Source organism: Thamnophis sirtalis, unplaced genomic scaffold (assembly GCF_051295495.1).
Source record: "Thamnophis sirtalis isolate CommonGarterSnake01/CBP01778 unplaced genomic scaffold, rThaSir2_p1.2 scaffold_14, whole genome shotgun sequence".
In the NCBI taxonomy this organism is placed as follows: domain Eukaryota; kingdom Metazoa; phylum Chordata; class Lepidosauria; order Squamata; family Natricidae; genus Thamnophis; species Thamnophis sirtalis.
In genome coordinates, this window is record NW_028261394.1 from 48,317,485 (window position 1) to 48,343,678 (window position 26,194).

A 26,194-nucleotide genomic window follows, 5' to 3' on the forward strand; every position below is an offset into this window, starting at 1 on the left:
CCATCTCCAGTAAAGTTACTCTTGGTGCAGGGGAGGGCTGCTCCCAACAGCTGGAGGAACCGAAGAGGGCCCCTGACCTCCAAGGGGACATGAAATAGGGCAGGAGGGACGGCCTTCTTTGCCTCCCCCCCACCCTTCTGTGTTGGAGGGCGCTTGTATGAGCTCACTTGCCTGCCCTTCCACCTAGCAGAGAATGTTAAGTGGCACTTGGGAGGGAGGGAGGGTGTCTGTTCAAACGCACAGGCGGCCTTGAATTGCAGGCGGCTATATAAGGCTGAGCTGCCTAAGGAATGCAGGCTTTCCTGGAGAGACTCCAAAGGAGCCACTGGGATGTTTTGGAGTGTTGGGGGCTGGGGAACCTCAGGTCAAGCCATCCAAGGGTGGGTGGGTGGGTGGGAGGAATGGATAGCATCTCCCTCTAGATAACAGAGACCTTACCAAATGCTCAACAGTGGCATCGGCTTCTCTTGCCAACCAAGGAAGAGCAGGTAAATAGCTTGAGGATTTTTGAGGAGGGAGGGGGAAGGATATGGGGAGGAGGATGGCAAGGGCACATTTGCAGGTATTTCCTTCACATTCTCACAATCTTACATATCGATGGAAATGGCTGCTATATCCTTCAACTTTGGAAAACAATAGCAATAGCAGTTAGACTTATATACCGCTTCATAGGGCTTTCAGCCCTCTCTAAGCGGTTTACAGAGTCAGCATATCGCCCCCCAACAACAATCCGGGTCCTCATTTCACCCACCTCAGAAGGATGGAAGGCTGAGTCAACCTTCAGCCGGTGAGATTTGAACCGCTGAACTGCAGATAGCAGTCAGCTGAAGTGGCCTGCAGTGCTGCACCCTAACCACTGCGCCACCTCGCAACCCACTATTTTCCCTATGAGACTGAAGAAAAGTTTACCAAGTAAAGGACAAACTCTGATTGTCAACCAAATTGAATGCATTTTTTTCCAAACACTTTCCATTTCTGCACCCTTTCGGGTCTCAGGAGGGAGTGGGGGAAATGTAGTAAAACCACGAACTCTTCTGGCTTCCTTAATGGAAAATGCCAAAGGAGACAAAGGCTTTGAAGCTGCAATGGCCAATCTGGCTGACAAAAAAGGCCACAAGTCAGGGTTGTGATGCTGCGGACAGGAGCAGGGCAACAGATAAACGCTTTGGGGCTCCCGCCTCACCTGAGTAACTATCACCAGAGCCCTGGCACAGATACTTGACACTCAAAAGAACATATCCCAGGAGCAGACAAACAAAGTTGCAGACGAACTGGACACTCGTGTGAGTCAGACATGTTTCCACAGGTTCCACCACAAAACCGCGTTCGACTAAAGGGCGCTCGACGAAACCACGTAGCTGACGTCATCACAGCGCGACAACAGCACGGAGAAAAAAGCACGCTGTAAACGCTAAACCTAAAATTAACCCCTAAACCTAACCCTTAACCTAACCCTAAACCTAACCCTTAACCTAACGCTAAACCTAATCCTAATCCTAAACCTAACCCTTAACCTAACCCTTACCTTAACTTGAATCAGCTTGCTTTCAAAGCGCTATTTAAAGCACCCTTCTTTCTCCGCGCTCGCTGTTGTCGCCCTGTTGATGACGTCAGCGACGCGGTTTAATCGGGCGCGCTTTAGTCGAGCGCGGTTTTGTCGTGCCACGGTTTCCACAAGCCCAATGAGCACTTTCAACTGGGCGCTTGGCTTGTATAGGAAGCCACGATTTGCACGCTTCACTGAATCAACTGCAGTATCGGTTTGTCGAACACACAGAAAACGTCGGTGGATGGATGAACGTTAAGGCTGCTCTGAAGACGCAGAGAGACACACCCCTGTTGGAGCTTATTCCACAGCTTTTATTTCTTTCCAGTCTCCTTCAGGGCCATTGACCCAGAATCCGAACACCTGGATAATGAAGCCTTGGCAGTTCTGCTTAATAACAACTTGCAACCATCCCTTAAAAGAGGACTTTTGAACCCCCCCCCAAAGTTGTCTTCCCCGCTCCTTTTCTTGCAGAGAACAAATAATCCTCAAACCCTTAAAACAGATCACCGACCCCTTGCTCAGAACTTAACCGAAGGAAAGCGCCTCCTTCCCTCAAGGTTTGAGACCCTCCCTCCTCAGGGCCCGAAGATCTGGAGACCCCGGGGCGCTTTTCTTTTAAAAAATATACTTTGAAAAATAATGTTCCGTAAAAATACTATTGTTTTCTAATCAAACACAGATATTGCAATATCAAGGGTTAACTGCTTTGTATTCTCTCTATAAAACGTGAAGAGTATTTGTTGTTACACGGAGAGATGTAGAAAAAAACCACCAAGGACTTCTAAGAGTATCACAAAAGCAGATACAAAATGAGCAAGGTCAGTTGGGGGGGGGGGACAGGAGGGAGAGATTTGGCTAAACAATTATGCTCAAGTCAGGAATGGCCGCCTGGTCTCGCTTGGGAATCACAAACCTCTTTGGAAGGCTGCTTTCCATGCACGCGTTGATCCCAGAATCCCTCGCCGCGATGGCCAAGGAGCGGGCACTCAAGCGCATAATAAATATTCGTACAAGGTTTAAGTCTCCCATGCTGATTCCACCCCCCCCAAATTAAAAAATAAAATAAAATCCAGTGAATGAACCCAAAGACACAGGCAATAAAAAAAAAATGTAAACTACATTTCCCCCACAAAATGTTTTGTTGCTATATAAACCGCTAACGGAATGAGGGCCGATGGTGCTAAAACCGTATTAAAAGCGTCTTAATAAAGTATACCATCTGCACTGAGTGGCATGGGGGAACGTCCGACTGGTAGTACAGAGCAGGTCCGCTGGAACCGGGAAATGAGAAGCACCCCTTTTCGCTGCCCCGGCCCCCGAGGAAGAGGCTCTCTGACCGAAACGAGGCAAGACGAAAGCGGAGGAGACGGCCACAGCCCCCCCCCCCTTTCTCTGGGAGCCGACGGGCAGGACGAGCGGCGCATCGCTCTGACGGGAGGGGGGAGAGAGTCAGGCAAATGGGCAACAGTTCCTGTCTGCTGCTCGGCGGTGTCAGCGGCCCTCAGTTCTCCGAGAGGGAGAGCGCCAGGGCTGCCTGCAAGGCCGCTTCCTCGTCGATGTTATAGTCCTGGAAAGAAGGGAGGAGAATGTGGGACCAAAGAGTGGAAGAGCCCCCCTTGCCCCCCCTTCCATGCACGGCAGGAATGTTGCCATAACCCATAATCCTCCCACCAGTTGACAATTTGCTCCGCTTTTATTATTATTATTATTTTTCGTTTGGTTACAAGTGTTTTAACATTTATCATTCTTATACATTTATTATTTCATTTAATAGGTTATAATATACAGTTTGGGTTGCTTTGTTTACCATCCCTTCCTCCTGTTGTAACACCACCTTATTTTCCCTTTCTTTTCTCCCTCCTTCCCTTCTCTACTTTCTTCCTTCCTCCTCTCCTTTCCCTTCCTTCTTCCCGTACCTTTCCATACTCCTGCTCTTCCTCTTCCCCTTCCTACCCTCTCTCCTCCTCTTCCTCTCCTTTCCATCCTCCTCTCCTTACCTCTTTCTTTTCACCCTCTCCCTTCTCTACTTTCTTCCTTCCTCCTCTCCTTCCCCTTCCTTCTTCCCGTACCTCTTCTTTGCTCCTATTCTTCCTCTTTCCCTTCCTACCCTTTCTCCTTCCTTTTCTCTCCCTTCCATCTTCCTTTCCTTTCCCTTTCCCTTTCTCCCTCCCTCCCTTCTCCTTTCCTCCTTCCTGCTCTCCTTCCCCTTCCTTCTTCCCTTACCTCTCCTTTGCTCCTGCTCTTCCTCTTTCCTTTCCTACCCTTTCTTCTTCCTTTCCTCTCCCTTCCATCCTCCTTTTCTTTCCCTTTCCCTTTCTCCCTCCCTCCCTTCTCTCCTTTCCTCCTTCCTCCTCTCCTTCGCCTTCCTTCTTCCCTTACCTCTCCTTTGCTCCTGCTATTCCTCTTTCCCTTCCTCTCTCCTTCCTCTTTTCTCCCTTCCATCCTCCTTTCCTTTCCCTTTCCTTTCTCCCTCCCTCCCTTTTCTACTTTCCTCCTTCCTCCTCTCCTTCCCCTTCCTTCTTCCTGTACCTTTCCTGCTCTTCCTCTTCCCCTTCCTACCTTCTCTCCTCCTCTTCCTCTCCTTTCCATCCTCCTCTCCTTACCTCTTTCTTTTCACCCTCTCTCCCTTCTCTCCTTTCTTCCTTCCTCCTCTCCTTCCCCTTCCTTCTTCCTTTACCTCTCCTTTGCTCCTGCTATTCCTCTTCCCCTTCCTACCCTCTCTCCTTCCTCTTTTCTCCCTTCCATCTTCCTTTCCCTTTCCTTTCTCCCTCCCTCCCTCCCTTCTCTACTTTCCTCCTTCCGCTTTTATTATTAAAGGCGATTCTCCTGCTCCCTTTGGGGGTCTGGAAGCAGCAGGAACGATCTACTAAGATGCCGCGGAACGCAAAACCCACCACAAACGTGTCGTAGGAAAACTTGTGCCGGTGCAGGAGGTGCTGTAGAAAGTTGGCGCTCTTGTAACTGGGGTCCCCCCAAGGCATGGCTGAGCACACTGGACAGACCTGGAACACCCAGGAAGGGAGAGGAGAAGAGGACGGTCAACAAAGAAGAAAAAACACTCAATTTGGGATAAGGGTGAGAGCTAAAAGCAATGGTGTGATTGCTTGATGATGGGAAGGGGAGGGAGAGAAAGAAAACAGAACAATTTCCTGTTGGACGGCACACAGAATCCAGCTTCGAAAACGCATGCCTTGCTATGAAATATCCTAAATGCAGATGTATTCATATTCTATGCTCCATAAAGTTTGATATTAAACAGCACCACCAAATAAAACTCTAAACCAATGTTTCTCAACCTTGGTCACCTGAAGATGTGTGGACTTCAACTCCCAGAATCCCCCAGCCAGCTCTGCTGGCTGGGGGATTCTGGGAGTTGAAGTCCACACATCTTCAGGTGACCAAGGTTGAGAAACACTGCTCTAAACAATCACAAGACCATACACAAACTAATCAATTAAATGAAGCTGGTACAAAGGGAGGCAGGCTTTTAGATCTCCACGACATTTCCATGATTTTATATGAGGGAAATACACCCCAAATCTCCCGAGACAGATTTAATTTCTTTAGCAGCTCCCGCATGCAAAAATGAAAGGGACAAGATAAGCACAGCCTGAGAAGCACATCTGCCACTGCAGATGCAGAGGTGCGTTTCATTATCTCCGGTTCGCAAAAAGCAGGGCAGGGCACTCCTGCTACGGCATAAACAGGGGGAAGGAAAATAGGTGAACGCCCTCCCTCGTTTCAAATAAGAGGCAACTTCCTTCTTATTCCCAGTTTCCTGCTAATCCGGCTTTCCGTTTCACCGAACGGGGACATGAACGCAACTCACCACTTTGTTGGGGTCACTGCGGTGATTCTCCATACAGTGCTTCACTAGCTCCTGCTGATCCAGGTTCCGCGCTCCACAATAGGGACAGACGAACGTGGACCGGTTTGGAATATTGCTGAAAGGGAGAGCAGCAGAGTCCAGTGACTGGAAGATGGGTGGATCTCAGGTCGGCATGCTGGCTGAGGAATTCTGGGAATTGAAGTCCACCCTATTCTGGGATTGTGCGGGTCCACATAACTTCAAGCTGCTTAACTTGAGAAACAGTGACCTACAAGGACAATACTTCTAGCTTCTTTATTAAAGAGATGCCCGACTCTGTCAGCCTCTGCTTTGCTGCTGCTTCGGCTGCCATTGAAACGGGGAGGGGGGGCATGGTATTTGGGAGGGGTTTACTAATTGTGCTGGAGGAAGATTCTGGAGTTTCTGCTGCCTGTCTTACTGCGCATGCGGAGGAGGTTCCCGCCAAGGCCAACGGCACCGACATTCCATCTTGGTGATGCCTTTCGAAGTTATCTCACACCTGACACTTAGGAGAATTATGATTGGACTGTAACTGGGATGCCAAGGGGGAGAGGAATGGGTTATTTTATATATCACTCGCTTTCGCGCCTAAATAATCAGACTTCGCTTTGCTACGCTTCTGATCATTTATAATTAGCAAAAGTACACTTGATTTCTATCAATGGAGTCTCGTGGTTTTTCTTTCCTAATTACTCAATGAAGGAGTGCTGACAGACTCTGTCTTTCCCTCCTAACCTTGCCTGAGAGTGCAGGAGGTATTCTAAAACCTGGAAACCAGCGAGTTGGGGAGCCGCTCGAACCCACAAAGAAAGAAATACCTTGGAATAGGTTGGGATGTTGGGACGACAGGCACGAACTTTGGACAGTTGGCCATTTGTTCCTGGACTTTAGCACACAATGTGACGTGAGATCGCATCTTTGCGAGGGTCACCTGGGATACAAGACAGATGAAAACAGAGGATGCACATCCATTTGAAGCCTTCTGTAGGCTTTTGTTTTTTTTTTAACTACGGGCCACTCACAAAAGCAGGGCGGCTTATAATTATCCAGCTTTGCTGCCTCCACCTATGTGCACAAGCCTTTAAGGTTACCTTTTTACTGCAGCCTCGACATGGCGCCTTGAAGGAAGACAGCTGCTTTTCCACACCGGAGGCCTTCTCCACCTTCTTGGGGTCAAAAGGCATGCGGCAAAGGGGGCAGAGGGGAGATGGAACTTGGAGGCAGGGCTGCAGGCATTCCCCACAGAACCTGCGGAAGGAGGAGGCTTGATTTCTCCCGGAGCCTGGAGAGTTGTGGGAAAACTACACACGCTGCTCAGAAGGGAATGTGAAGAGGAGATCCTCTCCCAGGATGGGGGGCTGGTGGGTTTCAGCCAAGAGGAGGAGCCGAAGACACACAGAACATCTGCAAGATCAGGGGTCTCCCTAGTGGGCAACTTTGAGACTTGTGGACTTCAACTTAAAAGAGCCGAGGTGGCGCAGTGGTTAGGGTGCAGCACTGCAGGCCACTTCAGCTGACTGTTATCTGCAGTTTAGCGGTTCTAATCTCACCGGCTCAAAGGTTGACTCAACCTTCCATCCTTCCGAGGTGGGTGAAATGAGGACCCAGACTGTGGGGGCGATATGCTGACTCTGTAAACCGCTTAGAGAGGGCTGAAAGCCCTATGAAGCGGCATATAAGTCTAACTGCTATTGCTATTGCTAACTCCCAGCAACCCACAAGTCTTTAAAGCTGCCCAGTTTGGAGACCCCTGTAGTAGACCATGAACTCTGCACCAACACAACCGGCAAGGTACTTCTGGAGCATTTGCTGCCATCTATGGAAGGAGGTCTTGTGGTTTTAAGAGAAGATACGTTGGCTGCCCTGTCCTCGCCTTCCCTGGGGCTTCCCCGCCTTAGGAATTCATCTCCAAGCGCCAAGCGGGAGCCCCACCACCCCCAAATAACCTCGCAATCCGAGACTGCAGGAGCAGGAACCTCCTTGGTGGGAGGGGAAGCTGGGCCCCTCGGATGCTTCCCTGGAGCTGCTGCCCATCAGCCCTCCAGGAACTTCAGCCGCTCCCCCTTCCCAAACAGCCGGAGGCCCATCTCTGCAGCGCCCCCACCCCAGGCGCTGTGCCCCCCCCCCATGCAAGGGGTCTGGGGGAGACCCCGTGGCCTCCCCTCGCTCCCCCGCCCCCAGGCCCTCTCCGTCCGGGCCCCTTGGCCCCCTCCTCCCCGCGCCCCCCCACGCCCCCTCCCCCGCTCACGTGTGCCTGCAGGGGGTGATGCGGACGGGGCGCTGGTAGACCTCCAGGCAAATGGGGCAGCTGAACTGGGCCTCCAGCGCGGCGCCGGGCTCGTGCGGGTGAGGCGGCGGCGGGGCGGGGGCGGCGGAGGGCGCCTCGCGGGACCCCCCCGCCGACACCAGCAGGCTCCGGAACATCGCGGCCGCCATGGCGGAAGGGGAGGGGGCGGGCGGGGGAGGCGGCGCGTCCCAACTACGTCATCGCCCCCGCGACCTCGGCACGTCCCAGGCCGGGACGGTGCCGGAGTTCCCGCCCACTTCGTCCCCGCGGCTCTCGCGAGACTTCCCGCACCACGGCGCGGCGTCATCGCGGCGCGCGGCAGCGCCAAGGGGCCCTCTGGGAATTGTGGTCTCCCGGCCACAGCGGAGGCGGCGATGTGCGACGGCGGGGAGGGCGGCTGCGGAGGGGAGCCGCTCCCGAGGGAGGAGCCCCGGGGCCGGTGAGGAAGCCTTGCCCGCTGGCCTCGGGGAAGCATGCAGGCAAATCCATGGCTGGTTGAGCAAGCCACCATTGCATGAACCAGCAATGAGGCCAGTCGCAGGCACGCTGATTGCTCAGCAAATCAGGGGTCCTAACGTGGGAACCTAAATCAGGGGGTCCTAACGTGGGAACCTAAATCAGGGGGTCCTAACGTGGGAACTTTTAAGACTTGGGGACTTCAAATTCCCCAGCATGGCTGCCTGGGGAATTCTGGGAGTTGAAGTCCACAAGTCTTAAAAGTTCCCACGTTTGGACCTCCCTGGCTTAAGCAACCATTAAGAGAAGAAGAAGGGAAGGAGGGGAAGAAGGGATGCGAAATACGAAGGGAAGAGGTAGAGAGGAGCAGAGGAGAGGAAAAGGAAGAAGGAAAGGGAAAGAGGAGGACGAAAGAAGAAAGTGGGGAGGGAGGAAAGGAAAGGAAAGTAGGATGGTGGAGAAACAAAATAGGTCTCTGGGATGGTAAGCAAAGCAATCCTGACCGGATATTTTAATTTTTGTACGGAAAAATGAATGTTTAAAAGTGTTCAAATGTGATAAGCATGATAACTATGAGAATGTATACTTGTAAATGTGTATAGGACTCTAAAAACAGAAAACATTTTTTACCAAAAAAAAACCAAACCGTTAGTCAGCACACGTGCTCAGAGAGTGTTTTATCAACTCTGGCAATTTTTAATTCAATTCAAACCTTGTCAAGGCACAATATATGTGAAATGTTATTGGCTAAGATGGGTAGACTTGCAACTCCCAGAATCTCCCAGCCCAGTGGATGGATTGATGGGTAGGCTGAGGAATTCTGGGAGTTGAAGTCTACCCATCTTAAAAGTTGCCACAGCTGATAAAAGACTCTTTATATCAGGGGTAGTCAACCTTTTTATACCTACCACCCACTTTTGTATTTCTGGTAGTATTAAAATTTTTTAATTGCCCACTGGTTCCACAGTAAATGGTGATTTATAAAGTAGGGAAGTAACTTTATAAAATTTATAAAGCAGAGTTACAAACCCCTACCGCCCACCATGAAAGCTGGAACACCCACTAGTGGGCGGTAGGGACCAGGTTGACTACCACTGGTTTATATGAAAAAGGGATTGCTTTTTGCTAGTGTCTCAACTTCCGTACGGGAGAGACACAGGAGAGAATAAGATTTGGGTATCCAGTAAGGCTCTTTTGCAACCTTCTCTTCTCCCAGCTGTGACTCCAAATGCGTCAAGTGCAAGGATGCCTCTCCCGTGGTGAGCATTCGTGCTGGAGATGCCTTCTGCAAGTAAGTTCAACTGGGCAACTGAATGTCGTGCAGAATTTTGAATAATTCAGAACTGGTCTTTCTGTCCTTGTGCAGAATTTTTTTCCCCCTTGGCAATGAATCTGGGCTTTTTCCTTTTGCAGGGGCTGCTTCAAGGACTATTTCGTTCACAAGTTCCGTGCCATGCTTGGGAAGAATCGCTGCATCTACCCTGGAGAGAAGGTCCTGTCGTCATCTCTTCTGCTTCAGGGCAAGAGAGAGGCGGGCAGGATGGCAACTAAAAACAGGAAAAAGGGAAAGGCAGAAGAAGGGGGGGAAGGTTAAAAAGAAGGAAGAGAAAGGAGAGAAGGGAAGGGAGAGGTGAAAAGAAGGAAGGAGAGAAGAAAGAGAAGAAAGTGGGATAGGAAGGAGGAAGGGAAGAAGGTAGGGAAGCAAGGAGGGAAAGAGGGAGGGAAGGAAGGAGAGAAGGAGAGTAGATGGGAAGGAGGGAAGGAGGGAAGAAAGGAGGGAACTTAAGAGAAGAGAAAGGAAGGAGGGTAGGAGGAAAGGAGGGAGGGAAGATATGAGAGAAGGAGGGGGGGAAGAAGAGAGGAAAGGGAAGGAAAGGAGGAAAGGAAAAGAAAGGAGGGAAGGAGAGAAGGAGGGAGGGAAGGAAGGGGAGTGGGAAAGAAGAAACAAGGGAAGGAAAGAGGGAGGGAGGGAAGAAGATACCTAACCTTTGATGTCTATAATGATTTTGATATTATGGGAATGTCTTGAAACGCAGTCAAATGTAAAGCGAAACAGTGGATGTTGTATTGTCTTTTACCAGTTATTGGTTGTTGTATTTTTCTTTTACTAATAAAAATACTTTAATAATAATAATAATAATAAAAAAACAGGAAACAAATGTTGTGATGCTTTCTCCCTACTGTTTTAGGTTCTCCTGGCTTTTTCGGGGGGTCTTGCTTCCAGCGCAATGTTGAGGCAGGTGCAAGAGGTATGTTTGACTTCCAAGCAGGGGGGGGGGGGCAGCCAAACAGCCCCTGGTAGATGAAGCATGATAGCCTGGGTAAAGTTTTTGAATCGAAGCCTGCTTTGCTTCCTCTTCTCAGGGCCTCAACCGAGAAGCCCCCAAGAAACTTCGCTTCAGACCAGGAATAATTTACATTGACGGTTTGTGTTGGCAGCCTCGTGCCTTCTCCATAATTTGTGGGGGACCGAGTGATTGTGCAGGCAGTTTGTTTCGACTGAAATGTTGCGGCTTGCGAAGATGGCCGCTTTCCTGAGAGATGCAGAGGGGTGTGCTGAGGGAAGTTGGTTTCCAAAGTCGATTCCCTTTGAGCAGATTAACTGTCAAGCATTACTGGGCATTGAAAGGTTGAAATCAGAGGAAACCTCTTTCCAAATTCTTGTCAATGAATCTCCTCATCTCCATTTCCCTAGGGGACATTGAATATATCTGGGGCTTCTGGGGCTGGGAAGCTTCACCCCGGGCAAAATATCAATGGTGCAATCAGTGGGCCTGTGTGTGTGTGTGTGGGGGGAGTTTATCAGAAGATTTATCACTAAACACTCCCCTTAGATCCCAATATTCTTTCGGAATTTTTTCTTCCCCTTCGATCCTCTCCTGCCCCCTGGCCGCCAATGTGGGGTTAGAATCAGCAGCGTCTTAGAGATTCAACCTCCCTTTCAGGGGGTGCGCTAGTGCGAATGCATAACCACCCCCTTCCTCCAGTTAATGCGAGGGTTCCATTTACGAAGCCAGGGGAGTCCCAAAATAAGGGGCCAGTCCATCCAATGAGCCGAGGTGGCACAGTGGTTAGGGTGCAGGCCACTTCAACTGACTGTTATCTGCAGTTCAGCGGTTCTAATCTCACCGGCTCAAGGTTGACTCAGCCTTCCATCCTTCCGAGGTGGGTGAAATGAGGACCCGGATTGTTGGGGGCGATATGCTGACTCTGTAAACCGCTTAGAGAGGGCTGAAAGCCCTATGAAGCGGTATATAAGTCTAACTGCTAACTGCTATTGCTATCCCAGGTGCCGAAGCAGTAGCAAAGCGGAGGCTGACATGACCCATCCTTCTAAATCAAGGGTGGCCCACTATGGCAACTTTATAACCTGCAGACTTCAATTCCCAGAATTCTTAGCTGTCTTGAGTTCAAGTCCTCAGGTCTCACTGAAAGTCCAGTATCTTCCATGGTTGAAGATACCGTGGCAGGGAATCTTCCCAGGGCTGTTGAGGTTCTTTCAGACTAGCCACCTTGCTGAGAGTTTTGGTTTTGTTGTGCAGAGGGAGCTGTGTGCGGACGGAGTTTGGACGAGCGAGTGAAAACCTGCAGTCAGGTAGAGTCTGTCCTGCGAGCCACAGGATTTCCCTATCATCTGGTGTTCTTGGAGGAGGTAAATATGGCTGAGATTCAGCACCCTCCCTGCAGCACATTTTGGTGATGTGGCATCAACAGCAACGGCCTTAGCCAGCCAGCTGCTTTGATGTGATTTGCCTGGAAGGAAATGCTATTATTTCGTTTCATTTATTGAATTTCTAGGCCGCCCAATCCCGAAGGACTCCGGGCGGCTTACAGAAATGAAAATATTGAAAAGAATTTAAAAACAATAGGATACAACAAAGTTAAAAAGAAGCACAGCATACACCCAATCAGAGGGGGGGGCTGGACCTCAGTCAAGAGGTCAACAGCCCCAGGCCTGCCGGAAAAGCCAGGTTTTAATAGCTTTGCGAAAGGCCATGAGAGTGGGAAGGGCCCGGATCTCAGGGGACAGCTCATTCCATAGGGCCGGAGCGGCAACAGAGAAGGCCCTACTCCTAGGCGTCGCATTGTCCCGCTGAAGGCACCCGGAGAAGGCCCATCCTGTGCGATCTTATTGGTCTGAGGGAGGTATGTGGCAGAAGACGGTCTCGCTATTCGACGGTCTACTATTATTAATAGTATTGTTCAGCAAATTGAATTAGAGCGGTGTTTCACATCCTCAGCAATTTTGGGGCTGGCTAGGGAGGTTCTGGGAGTTGAGCTCCACATATCCGGAAGTTTCTGAGATGGAGAAACAAGTGAGTAAGGGCATCAGAAAGGCAGATCCTAGGAAGACCCCCCCAGGCAGGACAGGATTATCATTCCTCCATCAAGCATAATCCTTTGTGCGCTATGAACTCTGCCCCAGCTTAATCTGCCCACTTTTGTATTATGGAAAGAAAACAACAGTCAGAGAAATCGTGTTGTGAAAGGGGAAGTTGATAACATAGATGCACTTCTAGTATTGTCACTTTCAGAAGGAAAAAAAAGAATAAGGGAAAAACAGCATTAACTTTAACATCATTTGGGGCTTAGCAGTGAGAAGATGGACTTTCAGGCAGTTCCTGAGAGACCATCTAAACCGGGTCATCTGGACGATTCGTTTCGGAGCTAATCTGTCCCAGAGAGACAGTGAAAGGTAGAGGGAACTCCAGTGGTCCCAAATTAAGAGAAAGAGTTAAAAATAGAAAAAGAGAAACAATTTAAAAACAACAACACACCATAACACTCAATCTGGGTGGGGCTGGACTTCATTCATGAGGTCAACAGCCCCAGGCCTGCTGGAATAGCTAGGTTTTAGTGGGAGGTCGAGAGAGTGGGGAGGGTCCGGATCTTAAGCTTGACAAGGTGGGAAGGAAACATAACTCCTAGTTCTGAAAATCTGTCAAAGCAATTGCAGTTTGTGCAGCCTCGACGCTTCTCCTACAGTTTGCGTTTGACCTAACTCGTGTCGTCCTGCTCTCTCATAGGTTTTTGACCTTCCCGCTTCGGTCCTGAACTCGCTTACCCAGAGTCCTCCTGACCAGCCTCCCAGCTACAAGGAAGCAGTGGCTGATTTCACCAGGTGGCAGCAACAGCAGCAGCAGCGGGAGAAGAGGGCGGACACGGCGACTTCCCTGGAGGACCGGCTGGCAGAGTGTAGCACGCAAGGCTTCTCGTGGCAGGGATGGTCGGCGGTTCTGGAGGAAGCCGGCTCTTCCCTTGCTTCCCACGCGGAAGAGCTGGCCCGCCTCTTTGTGGGTGTCAGATCCCTAACTGCAAAAGAGGATCTCCTGCAGACTCTCCGGTGAGCCCAGATCCTGAGTGAAGTTAGGAATGCCCACCTAACTTGTGAGCTGGATGGGAACTAAAAAGGAGGCTTGCAGGGGTCTTCGCGGATTCTTGCTCTCCAGCCCTCTTCACAGAGAGGCCCATTCAGTGCCCTTTCTTAGCTCAGGAGCCTCATACCGGCTGACGTTCCTGATAAAAGGATGCCTTTGCAAGCAGCCCCTGGACTTAGAATGGGTTTCATAGTCAAAAGGCCGTTTCATCTGGTCCTTCTAGATCAGTGTTTCTCAACCTTGTCAACTTGAAGATGTCTGGACTTCAACTCCCAGAATTCCCCAGCCAGCGAACGCTGGAATTCTGGGAGTTGAAGTCCGGACATCTTCAAGTTGACAAGGTTGAGAAACACTGGCCTAGATCATTCTTTATGTGTGGACTTCGACTCCCAGAATCCTTTGTAATGATGATCATGGTGGCTGGGGAATTCTGGGAGTTGAAGTCCAGACATCTTCAAGTTGACAAGGTTGAGAAACACTGGCCTAGATCATTCTTTATGTATGGACTTCGACTCCCAGAATCCTTTGCAATGATGATCATGGTGGCTGGGGAATTCTGGGAGTTGAAGTCCAGACATCTTCAAGTTGACAAGGTTGAGAAACACTGGCCTAGATCATTCTTTATGTATGGACTTCGACTCCCAGAATCCTTTGCAATGATGATCATGATGGTGGCTGGGGAATTCTGGGAGTTGAAGTCCAGACATCTTCAAGTTGACAAGGTTGAGAAACACTGGCCTAGATCATTCTTTATGTGTGGACTTCGACTCCCAGAATCCTTTGCAATGATGATCATGGTGGCTGGGGAATTCTGGGAGTTGAAGTCCAGACATCTTCAAGTTGACAAGGTTGAGAAACACTGTTCTAGATGGCTGGTTATAGGGCATTCTAGGCTGCTGTTTCTAGGAAAACAAACGGTTTATTGCTTTCTGGGCCCCTGGTTGGATCCCAGATTCTTGGCTGGGACGGGAGAGAGAGAGAGAGATCTTTGCTTTTTAGGACCCACCTGATGCTGCAGGTGGCTCGGAGAAACGGATACACAAAGGTGATGGTGGGAGACAGCTGCACCCGTGTGAGCGTGAAGCTGCTGGCCAGCCTCTCTCTGGGACGGGGGGCCTTCCTGGCTCTGGACACGGTGAGAACAAAGCGGCTCACGGTTTCCCCACCCACTGGACGGAGCATGCTCCGTGTTTTGGCCCCTCGGGGCCTTGCTCTTCGGTTCAGACATCCTTGCAAGCAGCTTCCCTGAGCTTTAGGAAGCGAGGTCTTGTCCCTGAAGGGGAAGGAAACTCTTAACTTAAACCTGCATAGAATCCAGTGGCTAAACTTGACGTTTCACCCGAGATAAGCCCACTGAGGAATATTTCCCAGACAGACAGACAGGATAATTCTACAGAAGAAAAGCAAGGCCTCTGGGATTCAGGCTTCCATGCTGTGGCCAGAGAAGCCAGGTGGAGCTTTCCCCCCGCTCAATCTCCGTCCCAGAATCCCCCCGAGATGTTGGGGTGCCTGCTGCTCTGCCTTCCTGCTCCCTGATCTGGCCTTGCTTCCCTTTTCCCTTTCTCCTCCTGCAAAGGGCTTCTTGGATAGCCGTTATGGGGACGTCCTAATCCTGCGTCCGATGCGGGAATATCCAGCCAAAGAGATCGCTTTCTACAACTACCTCTTCAGGGTGCCCACCGTCTTCACGCCTGGCCTGGACACCAAAGTAGGTGTCCGTTAGGAATTTGGCTGGAAGGGACCGAGGAGGATCCCCTTGGGTGGGTCAGGAGGGTCTGAGCAGCCGTGACGGAGGCTTTCCCCTCCTCCAGGCCTCCGACAGAGCCAGCATCCACCTCCTGATAGAGAGCTTCCTCTGCAAGCTGCAGTCGGAATTTCCCTCCACCCTCAGCACAGTCTACCGGTGAGCGTCCCTCCCCTTGTCTGGTAAAGGAGGACAACAAATGAAGAAGTGCCTGGCAAAGGTTCAGCAGTGGTGACCATTAGGCGTGACTCCCTTCCCTCACACTCGTGGGCCCCCTGCAGCATTGCTGACGGCTTCTGTGGGCAAAGCAGAGCAAGCTAGAGAGGGGGGATGTTGGCTTGTCTTCTGAAAATCAGTTTTAATGGGAGGATCCTTTCAAGCGCCGCGTTAAAACAAGTGGCACCTAGTTCCAAAGGGAGTTCATGTCCTCCCTTCAGGGGGTGCAGGTAGCGTGAATGGGCCAGGCAGGAGGTGGGCTTCCCTCCAGGCCTCTTCCTGAAGCCCCCTCTGCTCTGTTCCAGGACAGGAGAGAAGCTGAGTACGGGCCCTCAAGAGGTCCAGTCTGATGTGTTGACAGCACCGGCCCGCTGCCTTCTCTGCCTCTGCCCCCTGGACACCAATGTTGGCAAGTGGTCTTCTTTTTTGGGGGGAGGGGGGACTCACTTCTAGATTAACTTTTGTTCTAGAACAGACAAGGACGGAGATGTTAGCCAGACCTCCACGGTGTCAGAATTACAGCCAGTCCTCCTTGGCACAACCTGGGAGTTGAAATATTGGGAGATGGGGGGGCGCTCTTTCCCTCCCTGCTGCTTTGCCAAACAGGCATGGGGATAAATGCACACTTGCTGCTTGATGAAAGAGACGCGACTGCCTGCTGGTTTGACACGTCCAGGAGAGGCGTATTCCACCCCTTGAGCTCCGGGTGCCGCGAGGTTTGCTGACTGCAGGGTGTTAAGAACCCAGCTTCAGCTGTCGAGGCTTCTGCCTCTCGGCCCAAGGACGAGCTCTCAGCGGCCGCCACTCTTGTTCCTTGACAGAGGACGGGTCCTCCTTGCAGGCCACGCTGCTCTCCGAAAAACTCAGCCGGCGGCCTCCAGCTGAGGAGGGAGGCTGCGGAGGAGACATCCAGGCAGGCTGCTGCGGAAAACCCCCAGCAGGAAGGTGAGACCCCCTCAGAGAGAATCTTCTGCTGCGTGTGGAAGAGCCGCCCTGCTCTCCTTGGCCCCCTCCCCTAATAAACCACTAGGCAGCATTGGTGACTGATGTTCTGCTTCCCTCCCACCCCAGAGAGAGCTCCCACCTTGTCCCGTTGCTCTGCTATGGCTGCCGTCTAACATTCAAGGAGCTGGTAGGTGTGCGAGGGTTTGTGTAAGCAGAAGGACTCAGCTGCTCCCAGGGCTGGGCCCGAGACAGAAGCCGCCTGGCTGAGGACAAACCGCTCTGTGGCTCGAGTTAAAAGGGGTGCAGTCGGGCCTTCGCTTGGGGTTAAAGATTTTGGTTGCTGGGACTTTGTTCTGGCTTTGGAGGAACTTTGGAGGTTACTGTTCTGTGGGGGGGGGGGCAGTTGGGGTCCCACGCTGTGGTTTGAGGGTCATTAAGGGGCTACCCTTGTAAAAGTAACAAGGCTGCTAGAACCCTGCTGCCCTTCCTCACTCCAGCCATCCCTTTGCAGAGCTGCGTGGAGTCTCTCCCGCCATACATTCACGAGGAGGCCGAGCGCCAGCAATGCAGGTAGGGGCGAGGTGATTTTCTGGGGGGGTTTGTGCCAAGAGAAAGGAGATTGCGTTGCTCTCCTCCAGGAACAGCAGTGCGGCCCAAAGAGGCTGCTGGGAGTTTTTTTTGTTAACGGTGCATTGCTTCCTAGCCGAGTAATCTGCTCCATCTGCCCTCCCAGCTGCAGCTTTTTAAGATATCTGGATTTCAACACGGGGTGAAATCCAGCAGGTTCTGGAGAACCGGTAGCGGAAACTTTGAGTAGTTCGGAGAACCGGCAAATGCCACCTCTGGCTGGCCCCAGAGTGGGGTGGGAATGGAGAGTTTGCAGTAGCAATAGCAATAGCAGTTAGACTTATATACCGCTTCATAGGGCTTTCAGCCCTCTCTAAGCGGTTTACAGAGTCAGCATATCGCCCCCAACAATCCATAGATAGATAGATAGATAGATAGATAGATAGATAGATAGATAGATAGATAGATAGACAGATAGACAGACAGAGATAGATAGATAGATAGACAGACAGACAGACAGATAGACAGACAGAGATAGATAGATAAATAGATAGATAGATAGATAGATAGATAGATAGATAGATAGATAGATAGATAGATAGCAATTGCAGTTAGACTTATATACCGCTTCATAGGGCTTTCAGCCCTCTCTAAGCGGTTTACAGAGTCAGCATATCGCCCCCAACAACAATCCGGGTCCTCATTTCACCCACCTCGGAAGGATGGAAGGCTGAGTCAACCTTGAGCCAGTGAGATTAGAACCGCTGAACTGCAGATAACAGTCAGCTGAAGTGGCCTGCAATGCTGCACCCCTAACCACTGCGCCACCTCGGCTCTTCCCCTGCCACGCCCACCCACAGAACCAGTATTAAAAATATTTGAATTTCATCACTGATTCCAACCCCAGAATTCCCCAGGAATTGGCATGCTATTCGAACAGACCCCTAGTCTAGAGTGATACGCAAACCCAGATTTGCGGTGATGCCCATTTCCACTTTCTTTGCAGGGCTGCGATGAAGCAAGAAATCCAGGAATTCTTGCTTGAAGACGATGCTTGATTTGCATCGGGTACGCAGGGGGAGGACTGTTCGTGGGCCTAACGGCCAGACACTCTGCTTCCACAAGTGTTTTTTCAAGCAGAGGAATCGTCTTGGATTCCGCAGCGGCCAGACTGAGCCAAGAAGGATCCAGATGTTTCCCATCTGCCAGTTTGGCACCTCCTTGGATGCCCAAGTGAACTGAATTTCTATTTTTGTGCACAGGATTGAAATCCTAAAAGAGGCAAAGGGAGAAGCCGTGCTCACAGAAGTTTTATGAAGCGTCCCAAGGAAAACATGGGCCTCACCCCCATCCAGACCTCCTAAGGCTTCATTTAAGCTCTCCCCCAAAACTCTTCCAGGCCTCTCTGGAGAAGCTCGACTGCTGAACCAGAGGAATTTCTCTCCCCCAAAGTCCACCTTGACTTCACACCGTCTTTTTTTTAAAATCACAGCTTTGTTTTTATTGTACAGATCTGTATAAATAAAATGGCCTCCTGTAAAAAAAATAAGTTTGTAGATTCCCAGCAGCCCTTGTTCCCAGCAGCGGGGCCGAGAGGGAGGGTCAGGGGAGGGGGCTCTGGACATTTCAGCAGCAGGACAGCCATTCACTTCCTGGTCTCCGTGGGGGGAAGGAAACGGGAGTCCAGGTTTGGGACTGGGCAATATCTTCATTTTCATTTTGTAAAAAAAAAAGGAAAAGTGTTTCAAAAAGTGTTTTGTGTTTCTCAAACTGTGGCTCAGGTTATGGGGCTGCCCCACCCCAGAGCCTCCAGCAGAAGAGGCGGGGTAGGAGGAGTTGGTGTCCAGGACTGGAGTCTGGCTGGCTCGACAGCCCGGTTCCAGCGGCTGGGCTCTGTCTCCCAGGGCTGTTTGTGGGGGTGAAGGGGGCTCCCTCCTTAGTCCTTCTCCCGCGTCCACTTGATCATGGTCTCTGGCGAGCGGTAGAGGAAGATGAGCTTGGCGTACAGCTCCTCCTCCAGCTCCAGCTCTCCCGTCTCCCGAACCAGGAAGATGTGGCTGCAGAGGGTCAGGATTCGATCCACGCAGGGCAGTTCCTCAAACATGATGGAGTGGGAGATCTCGCTGAAGAAGCCTCGCACGAACTTCCCGATCACCAGCACGATGGAGACGTAGAGGCCCATGATCCTGAGCAGAGAGAGAGAGAGAGACCTTGTGTAGCGCCCCTGCGCAGCTCCCCCCCCTGACACGCAGCCCTCCCACCAACACCATTCGCACGACCTACGAAGCGCCAGCAGGCGGGCTGGGCAGGATCCGCAGGCCCTGATCCCAAGGCTCAGCCCCTTGGCTGATCCTAGAGGAAGCCTTGGAAAGGGACCGAATGACCAACCGTTGCCTCTCTGATCTGTGCGTGGAGGGTTGGATCATTTCAAACCCTCCCCTTAGAGAAGCTTGGCATGTGGGGTGGGAGGGACACTGGGGACCCTCCCCCTTTTAGGTGGCTAAATTTTTGGAAGCGATTCACCTCTGCGAGCAAAGAAATCCTGGTGGCATTTCAGACACAAGGGGGTAGCATTTAACCATCTTCTGAGTGCTGTCATGGGTGGGGGGGGGGTCAAAGTGAGCCAGCTGCAGCAAAGCCAGGTGGGCCCAGGGACCCCCATTCAATTGGGGAGGGGGGGGAATCTCAGGCCCAGCTTTCCTGCTGCTCCCTTGCATCCAACACAGCCTATCCTTGTGACACTCGAGTATGCCTCTCTCTCCCTGTCCCGAACGCACCTGGCACCCTATGGGCTGGTGGGTTTCTCACTCACCCGTATCCCGCCAGGAAGCCCAGGCTGGGGGGGCTGACTTTGTCGCTGAAGATGACCATGGGCAGGATGTGGCACTCCTCCTGGCAGTCGGCCAGCTGGATCATCCACCACTCCAGGAAACTGGTGCTGCTATTCCCGGGCCGGACCCTCTGCTGTTGTAGCTGCACTTCCACATCCAGGTAGCTGTCTTCTCCGTCTGGGGAGAGGAGACGGGGAGAGGGAAGAAGGGGCTGGAAAAGGGACTCCCCCTCCCACTTACAGAGAGGCGTCCACCCAGGCGCTGAGAGCGCTCTTCCTCATGGGTTGGCCCCCCGTTTCTTAAAAGTCCTCCCAGCCCTGATTGCTCTGTTTAGGAGCGGCATCGAAGAGGGAGGGAGGGGTATATATTAGGCTAGGCAAGAATTTGGTGGTAAACTAGAATTATTTTGACGTACAAGAATTTGTACTTCGCTGTCTTACTGATTGAGGAATGATGAAACGTTTGCCTTAAAAGAAATAAAACTTTTGAAACGAGAAAAAGATGCTCTATCTGTCCGTTTGACCTTTTTAATGGAGAGCCGAGGTGGCGCAGTGGTTAGAGTGCAGTACTGCAGGCCACTTCAGCTGACTGCTATCTGCAGTTCAGCGGTTCAAATCTCACCGGCTCAAGGTTGACTCAGCCTTCCATCCTTCCGAGGTGGGTGAAATGAGGACCCGGATTGTTGTTGGGGGCAATATGCTGACTCTGTAAACCGCTTAGAGAGGGCTGAAAGCCCTATGAAGCGGTATATAAGTCTAACTGCTACTGCTATTATTTAATTCCTTCTGCTGCTCTTGCTGGGGCTTCAAACTACGTGTCACCAAAACTCAAGATTCCTGACTGCACCACACTTAATTTTGAGCTCTGTCTCAAAGACAAGCAGGGAAGCAGAGATGGAAGGCTAGCCAAAAATGTCAGTGGCCTGATTTTGGCTTTTTTAGGGACAGGGAAATGGAGCCATTTGTGCTCCCCCTCCCTTTAAAAAGCCAGAAAACTGCCCAGGCTGTTCTTATGATGGCACACGGGTATTTCTGCTGGTGGTGGTGGTGGTAGTGGGTTCTGGCGCCTGGATTCTTTTCCAACTAGGACCAGGAACCCACATCAACATGGCTTAGGACCCGGGTATCTGTGAGACCGTCTGCTGCCACATACCTCCCTCAGACCAATAAGATCGCACAGGATGGGCCTTCTCCGGGTGCCGTCAGCGGGACAATGCCGGCTGGCGACGCCTAGGAGTAGGGCCTTCTCTGTTGCCACTCCGGCCCTGTGGAATGAGCTGCCCCCAGAGATCCGGGCCCTGCCCACTCTCGTGGCCTTTCGCAAAGCCATTAAAACCTGGCTTTTCCGGCAGGCTTGGGGCTGTTGACCCCTTGATGGAGGTCCAGCCCCCTCCTGATTGGGTGTTTGTTGTGTTTCCCTTTTTAACCTTGTTGTGTCCAATTGTTTTTAATAATTCTTTTTAATCTTTTTTCATTTCTGTAAGCCGCCCGGAGTCCTCCAGGATTGGGCGGCATAGAAATTTAATAAATGAATGAATGAACTCAGAGAGAGGAACTGGGGAACTCAAGGTCAGTCTTGAGTCTCTGCAAAGCAGTTTCCGTCCGGTGTCCTCACCTGGGAGCAGGGGCCCAACTGGGTCTGCCTCGGGGCCACTGGGTGCCCGTATGTAGGGTGGGAAGAGGTGGGGTATCCGCCTGGAACAAGGACAAAAGACAGCCAGATAGAGCAGCCTGAAAACACAGGGAGGTCTTTGCAGATGGGTGAAGCCGCGCTGGGCTTCAATTCAGACCCCTGCAGTCGAGGCCCTTCCGCCACCTCGCTGGCCCCACAGAGTCACTGGCCCACTTGGCCACGGGGGTCTTGCTGGAAGGGGCGGAGGGAGGGGGGACTCACACGGGGGCATGATGGGTGCCCTGCAACATGGCAGCCAAATTTTGCCGCACGAGACTCTTCTGGTTGAGGTCCATCGTGTGCTTCTGGCTGGTGTATTCCGTTTTCCCTCCTTTGCTAAGATCCCTGGAGGAGGAGGAGGAAGGAAAGGAATTTTTTAAATTAATTATATTTAATTTTATATATACATTCACAATTATATGATCTCATAACTGTTATTAATAATATGTATTTATAACAATTTTTCCCTACTGTTGACAATATACTTGAAGATTGCTTTTTTAACATCCCATAGATCCATCTTATCTTACAACGGTCCTACTTCTTCTTCCCTCCCTCCCTCTTTCCTTCCCTCGTTTCTTCTCTCCTACTCCCCTTCCTTCCCTCCCTCCTTCCCCTTCCCTCCTTCTCTCCTTCCCTCCTTCCTTCCCTCCTTCCTTCCTTACCTCCTTTCTTTTCTCCTTCTCTCCTTCCTTCCCTCCTTCCTTCCCTCCCTCCTTCCCCTTCCCTCCTTCTCTCCTTCCCTCCTTCCTTCCCTCCTTCCTTCCCTCCTTTCTTCTCTCCTTCTCTCCTTCCTTTCCCCCTTCCTTCCCCCCTTCCTTCTCTCCTACATTCCCTCCTTCCTTCCCTCCTTTCTTCTCTCCTTCCCTCCTTCCTTCCCTCCTTTCTTCTCTGGAAGGAAAGGAATTTGAGGAGCCAGGAAAAGTGGAAGTAAAGGCGGCAGGAGGAGCACTCCCCACTCTGGTTTCAGACCCCTCCGTCCCCTCTCTCCACCCATGGAGCTCTTTTGCACCCACAGCCCCCTAAGCACGGCTGGCTGAGGAATTCTGGGAGTTAAAGTCCACAAGACTTCAAGCTGCCAAGGCTGGAGACTCCTGTCCTAAGCGTTGAAGTGCTGGGAGGAACAATCTTGGGAGCCCCCCCAGGCAAACTCACAAGGCCAACGGGGGCGTCCTTGGCTGAGCAGGCAGCGCCCCGCCCTGCAAGGGGGGCTTCCCGGCCTTGGTCTGAGATACCTTTGAAAGTTCCAGGTGAAGCGCAGAGTGATGTCCGAGGAGCCGTTGTGCAGCTCCTGCCACAGCTGCTCACGGCTGGGGGGGCTGATGCTCCACAGGGACCCGGAGCTGCCCTCAATGCGGGCCCAGGCGACATCCTCGTAGCCGTACTGGGTGATGAACTGCATGGCTAGCTGCGGGCCGCAGAGAGTCCCAGGTCAGCAGGGCGCAGCTTGGCACACACACCCCCTCCCCATTCAGCCCAAGCCCACCACAGCAGGGCTTCCTTTCATTTTAACGGGTGGGGGAGAGATGGGCGTCCTCCCACCCACCCCCCTTGAATGAGGGCATCCCCCTCCCTCGTGCCGTACTCCCTCCGCCAGGACTCACCGGCTCCCGTTCAAACTTATTGGTCAGCTGCTCGTAGTTCTGGGGGGTGAAAGGCTGGATGGACTGCTGCTGGGCACTCATGGTGAAGAGGGGCTGAAGAAGAAAGGAGGGGGGCAGGGGGAGGGGATCCAGTTTCAGGGACACCGTCAACCCTGATCCATCCTACAAACACTCGGTTCCAATAGAGCAGGTCTCACAGCTGCCACAGGGGCACCATCAACGGAGAGACACCCCCAAGATACAGAGGAGTTGTGAGAGATTCAACCTGCCCAATCTCTGGGTCTCTCTGGGTGCAAGACCCTTGGGGGGCTGCAACTGCTATAAGAGCTAAGCCCACCTGCCCCTGGAAGCCGACATGGGCCTTTGCCAAGCTACAATGTCCAGCCAGCATGGCTAACCGAGAGGGATGTTGGGCGTCATGGGCCATCAGCATCTGGGAACTGGGTGGCCTATCGCTTCTCCGCCCGGCAGTTCCTCTCACCTCGTAGCCCCCCAACTTGAGGGTAACAGTGACATCGATGGGGTGGTTGACCACACCCACCACCGAGCGGACGAGGGACATGAATAGCAGCGGGAACCAGATGATGCAGATGAGGAAGAGGATGATGAGGCCTCCCATGCCGTACTTGACAATCTTCTTCTTTTTCTGACCCTTGGGTTGTGGGTATTTCTGCAGGGAGAGAGCGAACGGGTCAGCTCATGGCACCCGGGGTCTTCTCCCAAAAGCCCCTTGCCCCCCCCCCTTCCAGTTGTGTTGGGCTACAACTATTATCCTACTAAACTACAGGGATTGTCTTGAGGATGAAACCCTCGAGAGAGAGAGAGAGAAGACCCAGCTCCACCATGCTTCTCCCCCTTGCGTGGAGGCCCACCTTCTCCGCCTCACGACTGCACTTGATGATGAAAATGTTGGCGTAGATGTCTTCCACACACATCCAGTTGGAGAGGGACAGGGTGGTGTCCGTCCAGACCCAGTCCATGACAGCTCGCAACTCCACCAAGAAAGGCACCAGGCGAAACCTGTGGAGCCAAGAGACGTGATCTTCAGATCCTCCAGAGGTGGGTTTGGGGTTCCCGTGGTTCATCCATGAGGCCAATGTGGAGAAAAGATAATCTTTCTCGGGATGGAGCGACCCAGATTGGGGGTCTGAGAGCCCCTTTTATTGAGATAGGACAAAGGCAGGAGGAGCAATAGCATGTGGTTAAAAACAGCCTGTAAAAGTACAATTTCTAATCTACTGCTTCAGGGAAGTTCTGTCTATATATGGTCAAATCCTGGGCGTCATTGGTAGGGCACATCTCAGAATGTTATGTTATGTTATGCACTATCAGGATGTTATGGGGTTTTAGGAGTTTGTTTTCTCCTGTGTGGTTCAGCGTGGCTCTGCATGCCCTGATATGAACTGGGCCATGGGTGACCCACACCTACACAAGGAACTATATTACAACAACCCACGACAATTCTGCAGAAATCTGTGCCACCACTTTCCCCACGACCATCATGGTGCGTGGTGCTTACTATGAGGCATGGTAAAGGAATGGGGTAGCAGATGCAGAGAGACATGGAGACAACGGAGGTGGCGGAATCCATGTTCTCAGCTGCCCCCCCAAAGAAAGGTTTGCATGTTCTACCTTGCTGCAAAGCATTCTACTTTCCCCCAAAGGGGTCCGTCCTGCTGCCTGGCTGCCCCTGCTTAAAGGGCCGCATATATCAGGCCCCACTTCTCCCAGCAGCCCCCTCCCCTCTTTTTCTGGGGGCTCAGCTGTTACCCTTGGAAGAGGAAGAGGTTCAGGTAGTTGTATTTCTTGGTGAGGAAATTCCCCAAGATACGGGTAGGGTAACCGCAGCGAATCTGGTAGGCGGAGAGGCCGAAGTAGATGCACTTGACGAAGTACCACAGCTGGGCCACCGCATTCTGGCTGAACTTCCTGGGGAGGGAAGAGCAAAGAGGGGCCTTTAAGAGGAGGAGGAGGAGGACCGAGGCAGGAGGACCAGGGGAAGCCAGGAGGACGGCCACGCACCTCTCGGTGACGGCGGGGAGAATGAAGAACATCCAGATGTGGATGCCAAAGACCAAGATGACCTGGAAGATGAGTTTGCCCAGGACGCTCTTGCGCAGGTAGAGAGCCCTGTCGATGACCATGGTGGAGAACTGGATCAGAAGCATCACCAGGAACGCCTGGGGCACCTGGTCTTCGGAGAGCGAGGACGTGATGTCGGCTGCAGCCGAGTGCTTCTGCAGGGGAAGAGAATTGAATTGAATTTTATTATTTGTATGCCGCCCTTCTCCGGGAGGGACTCAGGGCGGCGAACAACTCAAAAGGGGAAAAGGGGAACATAGAACAAAATACAAATAATTAAAATAAGCAAGAATCACACAACCACAAAAGTCGAGCGGGGAGGGGAACTCATCAACCCCAGGCCTGCCGGCAAAGCCAGGTTTTGACGGCTTTTCAGAAGGCCTGGAGAGAGGTGAGGGTCTGAATCTCTGCGGGGAGTTCATTCCAGAGGGCCGGAGCTGCCACAGAGAAGGCCCTCCCCCGGGTAATAGCCAGGTGGCATTGGCTGGTAGATGGCACCCGGAGGAGGCCGACCCTGTGAGATCTAATGGGTCTGTGGGAGGTAATTGGCAGCAGGCGGTCTCTCAAGTACCCAGATCTAATACCATGAAGGGCTTTATAAGTTACGACCAGCACCTTGAAGCGTATCCAGAGACCGATCAGTAGCCAGTGCAGCTCGCGGAGGATAGGTGTAACGTGGGTGAACCGAGGTGCACCCACAATCACTCGCGCGGCTGCATTCTGGACGAGTTGAAGTCTCCGAATACTCTTCAAGGGCTGCCCCATGTAGAGCGCATTGCAGGAGAAGCTCAGGGCGGAGGGACACACCTCGTCCCCCCCTCCCCCAGGGAGCTGCTCCACTCCTCTCCAGGGACCCCCAGGCATAGCCCCAGCCTTCTCTGAAAGGGGGGGAGTAGCGGCCCTGCGATGAATCTCAGAGACACTTGGAATTTGCCACTCTTATTTCATCCAAACTTAGCAAGGTCCCCAAGCAGCAGAGAAGCCCACTGGAGACCCCCGCCCCGTCCTCTCCTC

The 26,194-nt window shown here is 52.0% G+C and overlaps 3 protein-coding genes across 5 annotated transcripts in view; 1 reads left to right on the plus strand and 2 right to left on the minus strand.

Moving 5' to 3' along the window:
* Window positions 1-1,839: 1,839 nt before the first annotated feature.
* RNF166 (ring finger protein 166) lies at window positions 1,840-7,862 on the minus strand. Its single transcript, XM_087728711.1, has 6 exons — window positions 7,648-7,862; window positions 6,491-6,647; window positions 6,218-6,330; window positions 5,379-5,493; window positions 4,444-4,551; window positions 1,840-3,116 (listed from the first exon to the last, which is right to left on the minus strand). The coding sequence occupies exons 1-6, from the start codon at window positions 7,833-7,835 to the stop codon at window positions 3,051-3,053; spliced, it is 747 nt and encodes a 248-aa protein (XP_087584837.1). The 5' UTR covers window positions 7,836-7,862; the 3' UTR covers window positions 1,840-3,050.
* Window positions 7,863-7,985: 123 nt separating this feature from the next.
* CTU2 (cytosolic thiouridylase subunit 2) lies at window positions 7,986-18,135 on the plus strand. Of its 2 annotated transcripts, XM_087728845.1 has the most exons (15): window positions 7,992-8,125; window positions 9,359-9,433; window positions 9,556-9,634; window positions 10,332-10,391; window positions 10,507-10,567; window positions 11,685-11,794; window positions 13,170-13,486; window positions 14,520-14,655; window positions 15,097-15,228; window positions 15,332-15,423; window positions 15,786-15,889; window positions 16,302-16,425; window positions 16,552-16,612; window positions 16,937-16,995; window positions 17,999-18,135. In XM_087728845.1, the coding sequence occupies exons 1-15, from the start codon at window positions 8,061-8,063 to the stop codon at window positions 18,048-18,050; spliced, it is 1,527 nt and encodes a 508-aa protein (XP_087584971.1). In that variant the 5' UTR covers window positions 7,992-8,060; the 3' UTR covers window positions 18,051-18,135. The 2 variants fall into 2 exon arrangements, with proteins under 2 accessions (XP_087584972.1, XP_087584971.1); XM_087728846.1 differs by lacking the exon at window positions 9,556-9,634 and having other exon boundaries at window positions 7,986-8,125.
* Window positions 18,136-18,424: 289 nt separating this feature from the next.
* Window positions 18,425-26,194, minus strand: part of PIEZO1 (piezo type mechanosensitive ion channel component 1 (Er blood group)) — an 82,692-nt gene continuing 74,922 nt past the window's right edge. Inside the window, exons 33-42 of one of the 2 annotated variants that reach the window (XM_087728843.1) lie at window positions 25,121-25,335; window positions 24,869-25,027; window positions 23,971-24,118; window positions 23,580-23,768; window positions 23,099-23,191; window positions 22,730-22,902; window positions 21,717-21,839; window positions 21,438-21,517; window positions 19,805-20,000; window positions 18,425-19,178 (exon numbers count right to left, since the gene is read on the minus strand). In XM_087728843.1, the coding sequence (XP_087584969.1) occupies window positions 18,929-19,178; window positions 19,805-20,000; window positions 21,438-21,517; window positions 21,717-21,839; window positions 22,730-22,902; window positions 23,099-23,191; window positions 23,580-23,768; window positions 23,971-24,118; window positions 24,869-25,027; window positions 25,121-25,335 (1,626 nt within the window). In that variant the 3' untranslated portion in view covers window positions 18,425-18,928. The remainder of the gene's footprint in view (window positions 19,179-19,804; window positions 20,001-21,437; window positions 21,518-21,716; window positions 21,840-22,729; window positions 22,903-23,098; window positions 23,192-23,579; window positions 23,769-23,970; window positions 24,119-24,868; window positions 25,028-25,120; window positions 25,336-26,194) is intronic. The other variant, XM_087728844.1, reaches the window with a different exon arrangement.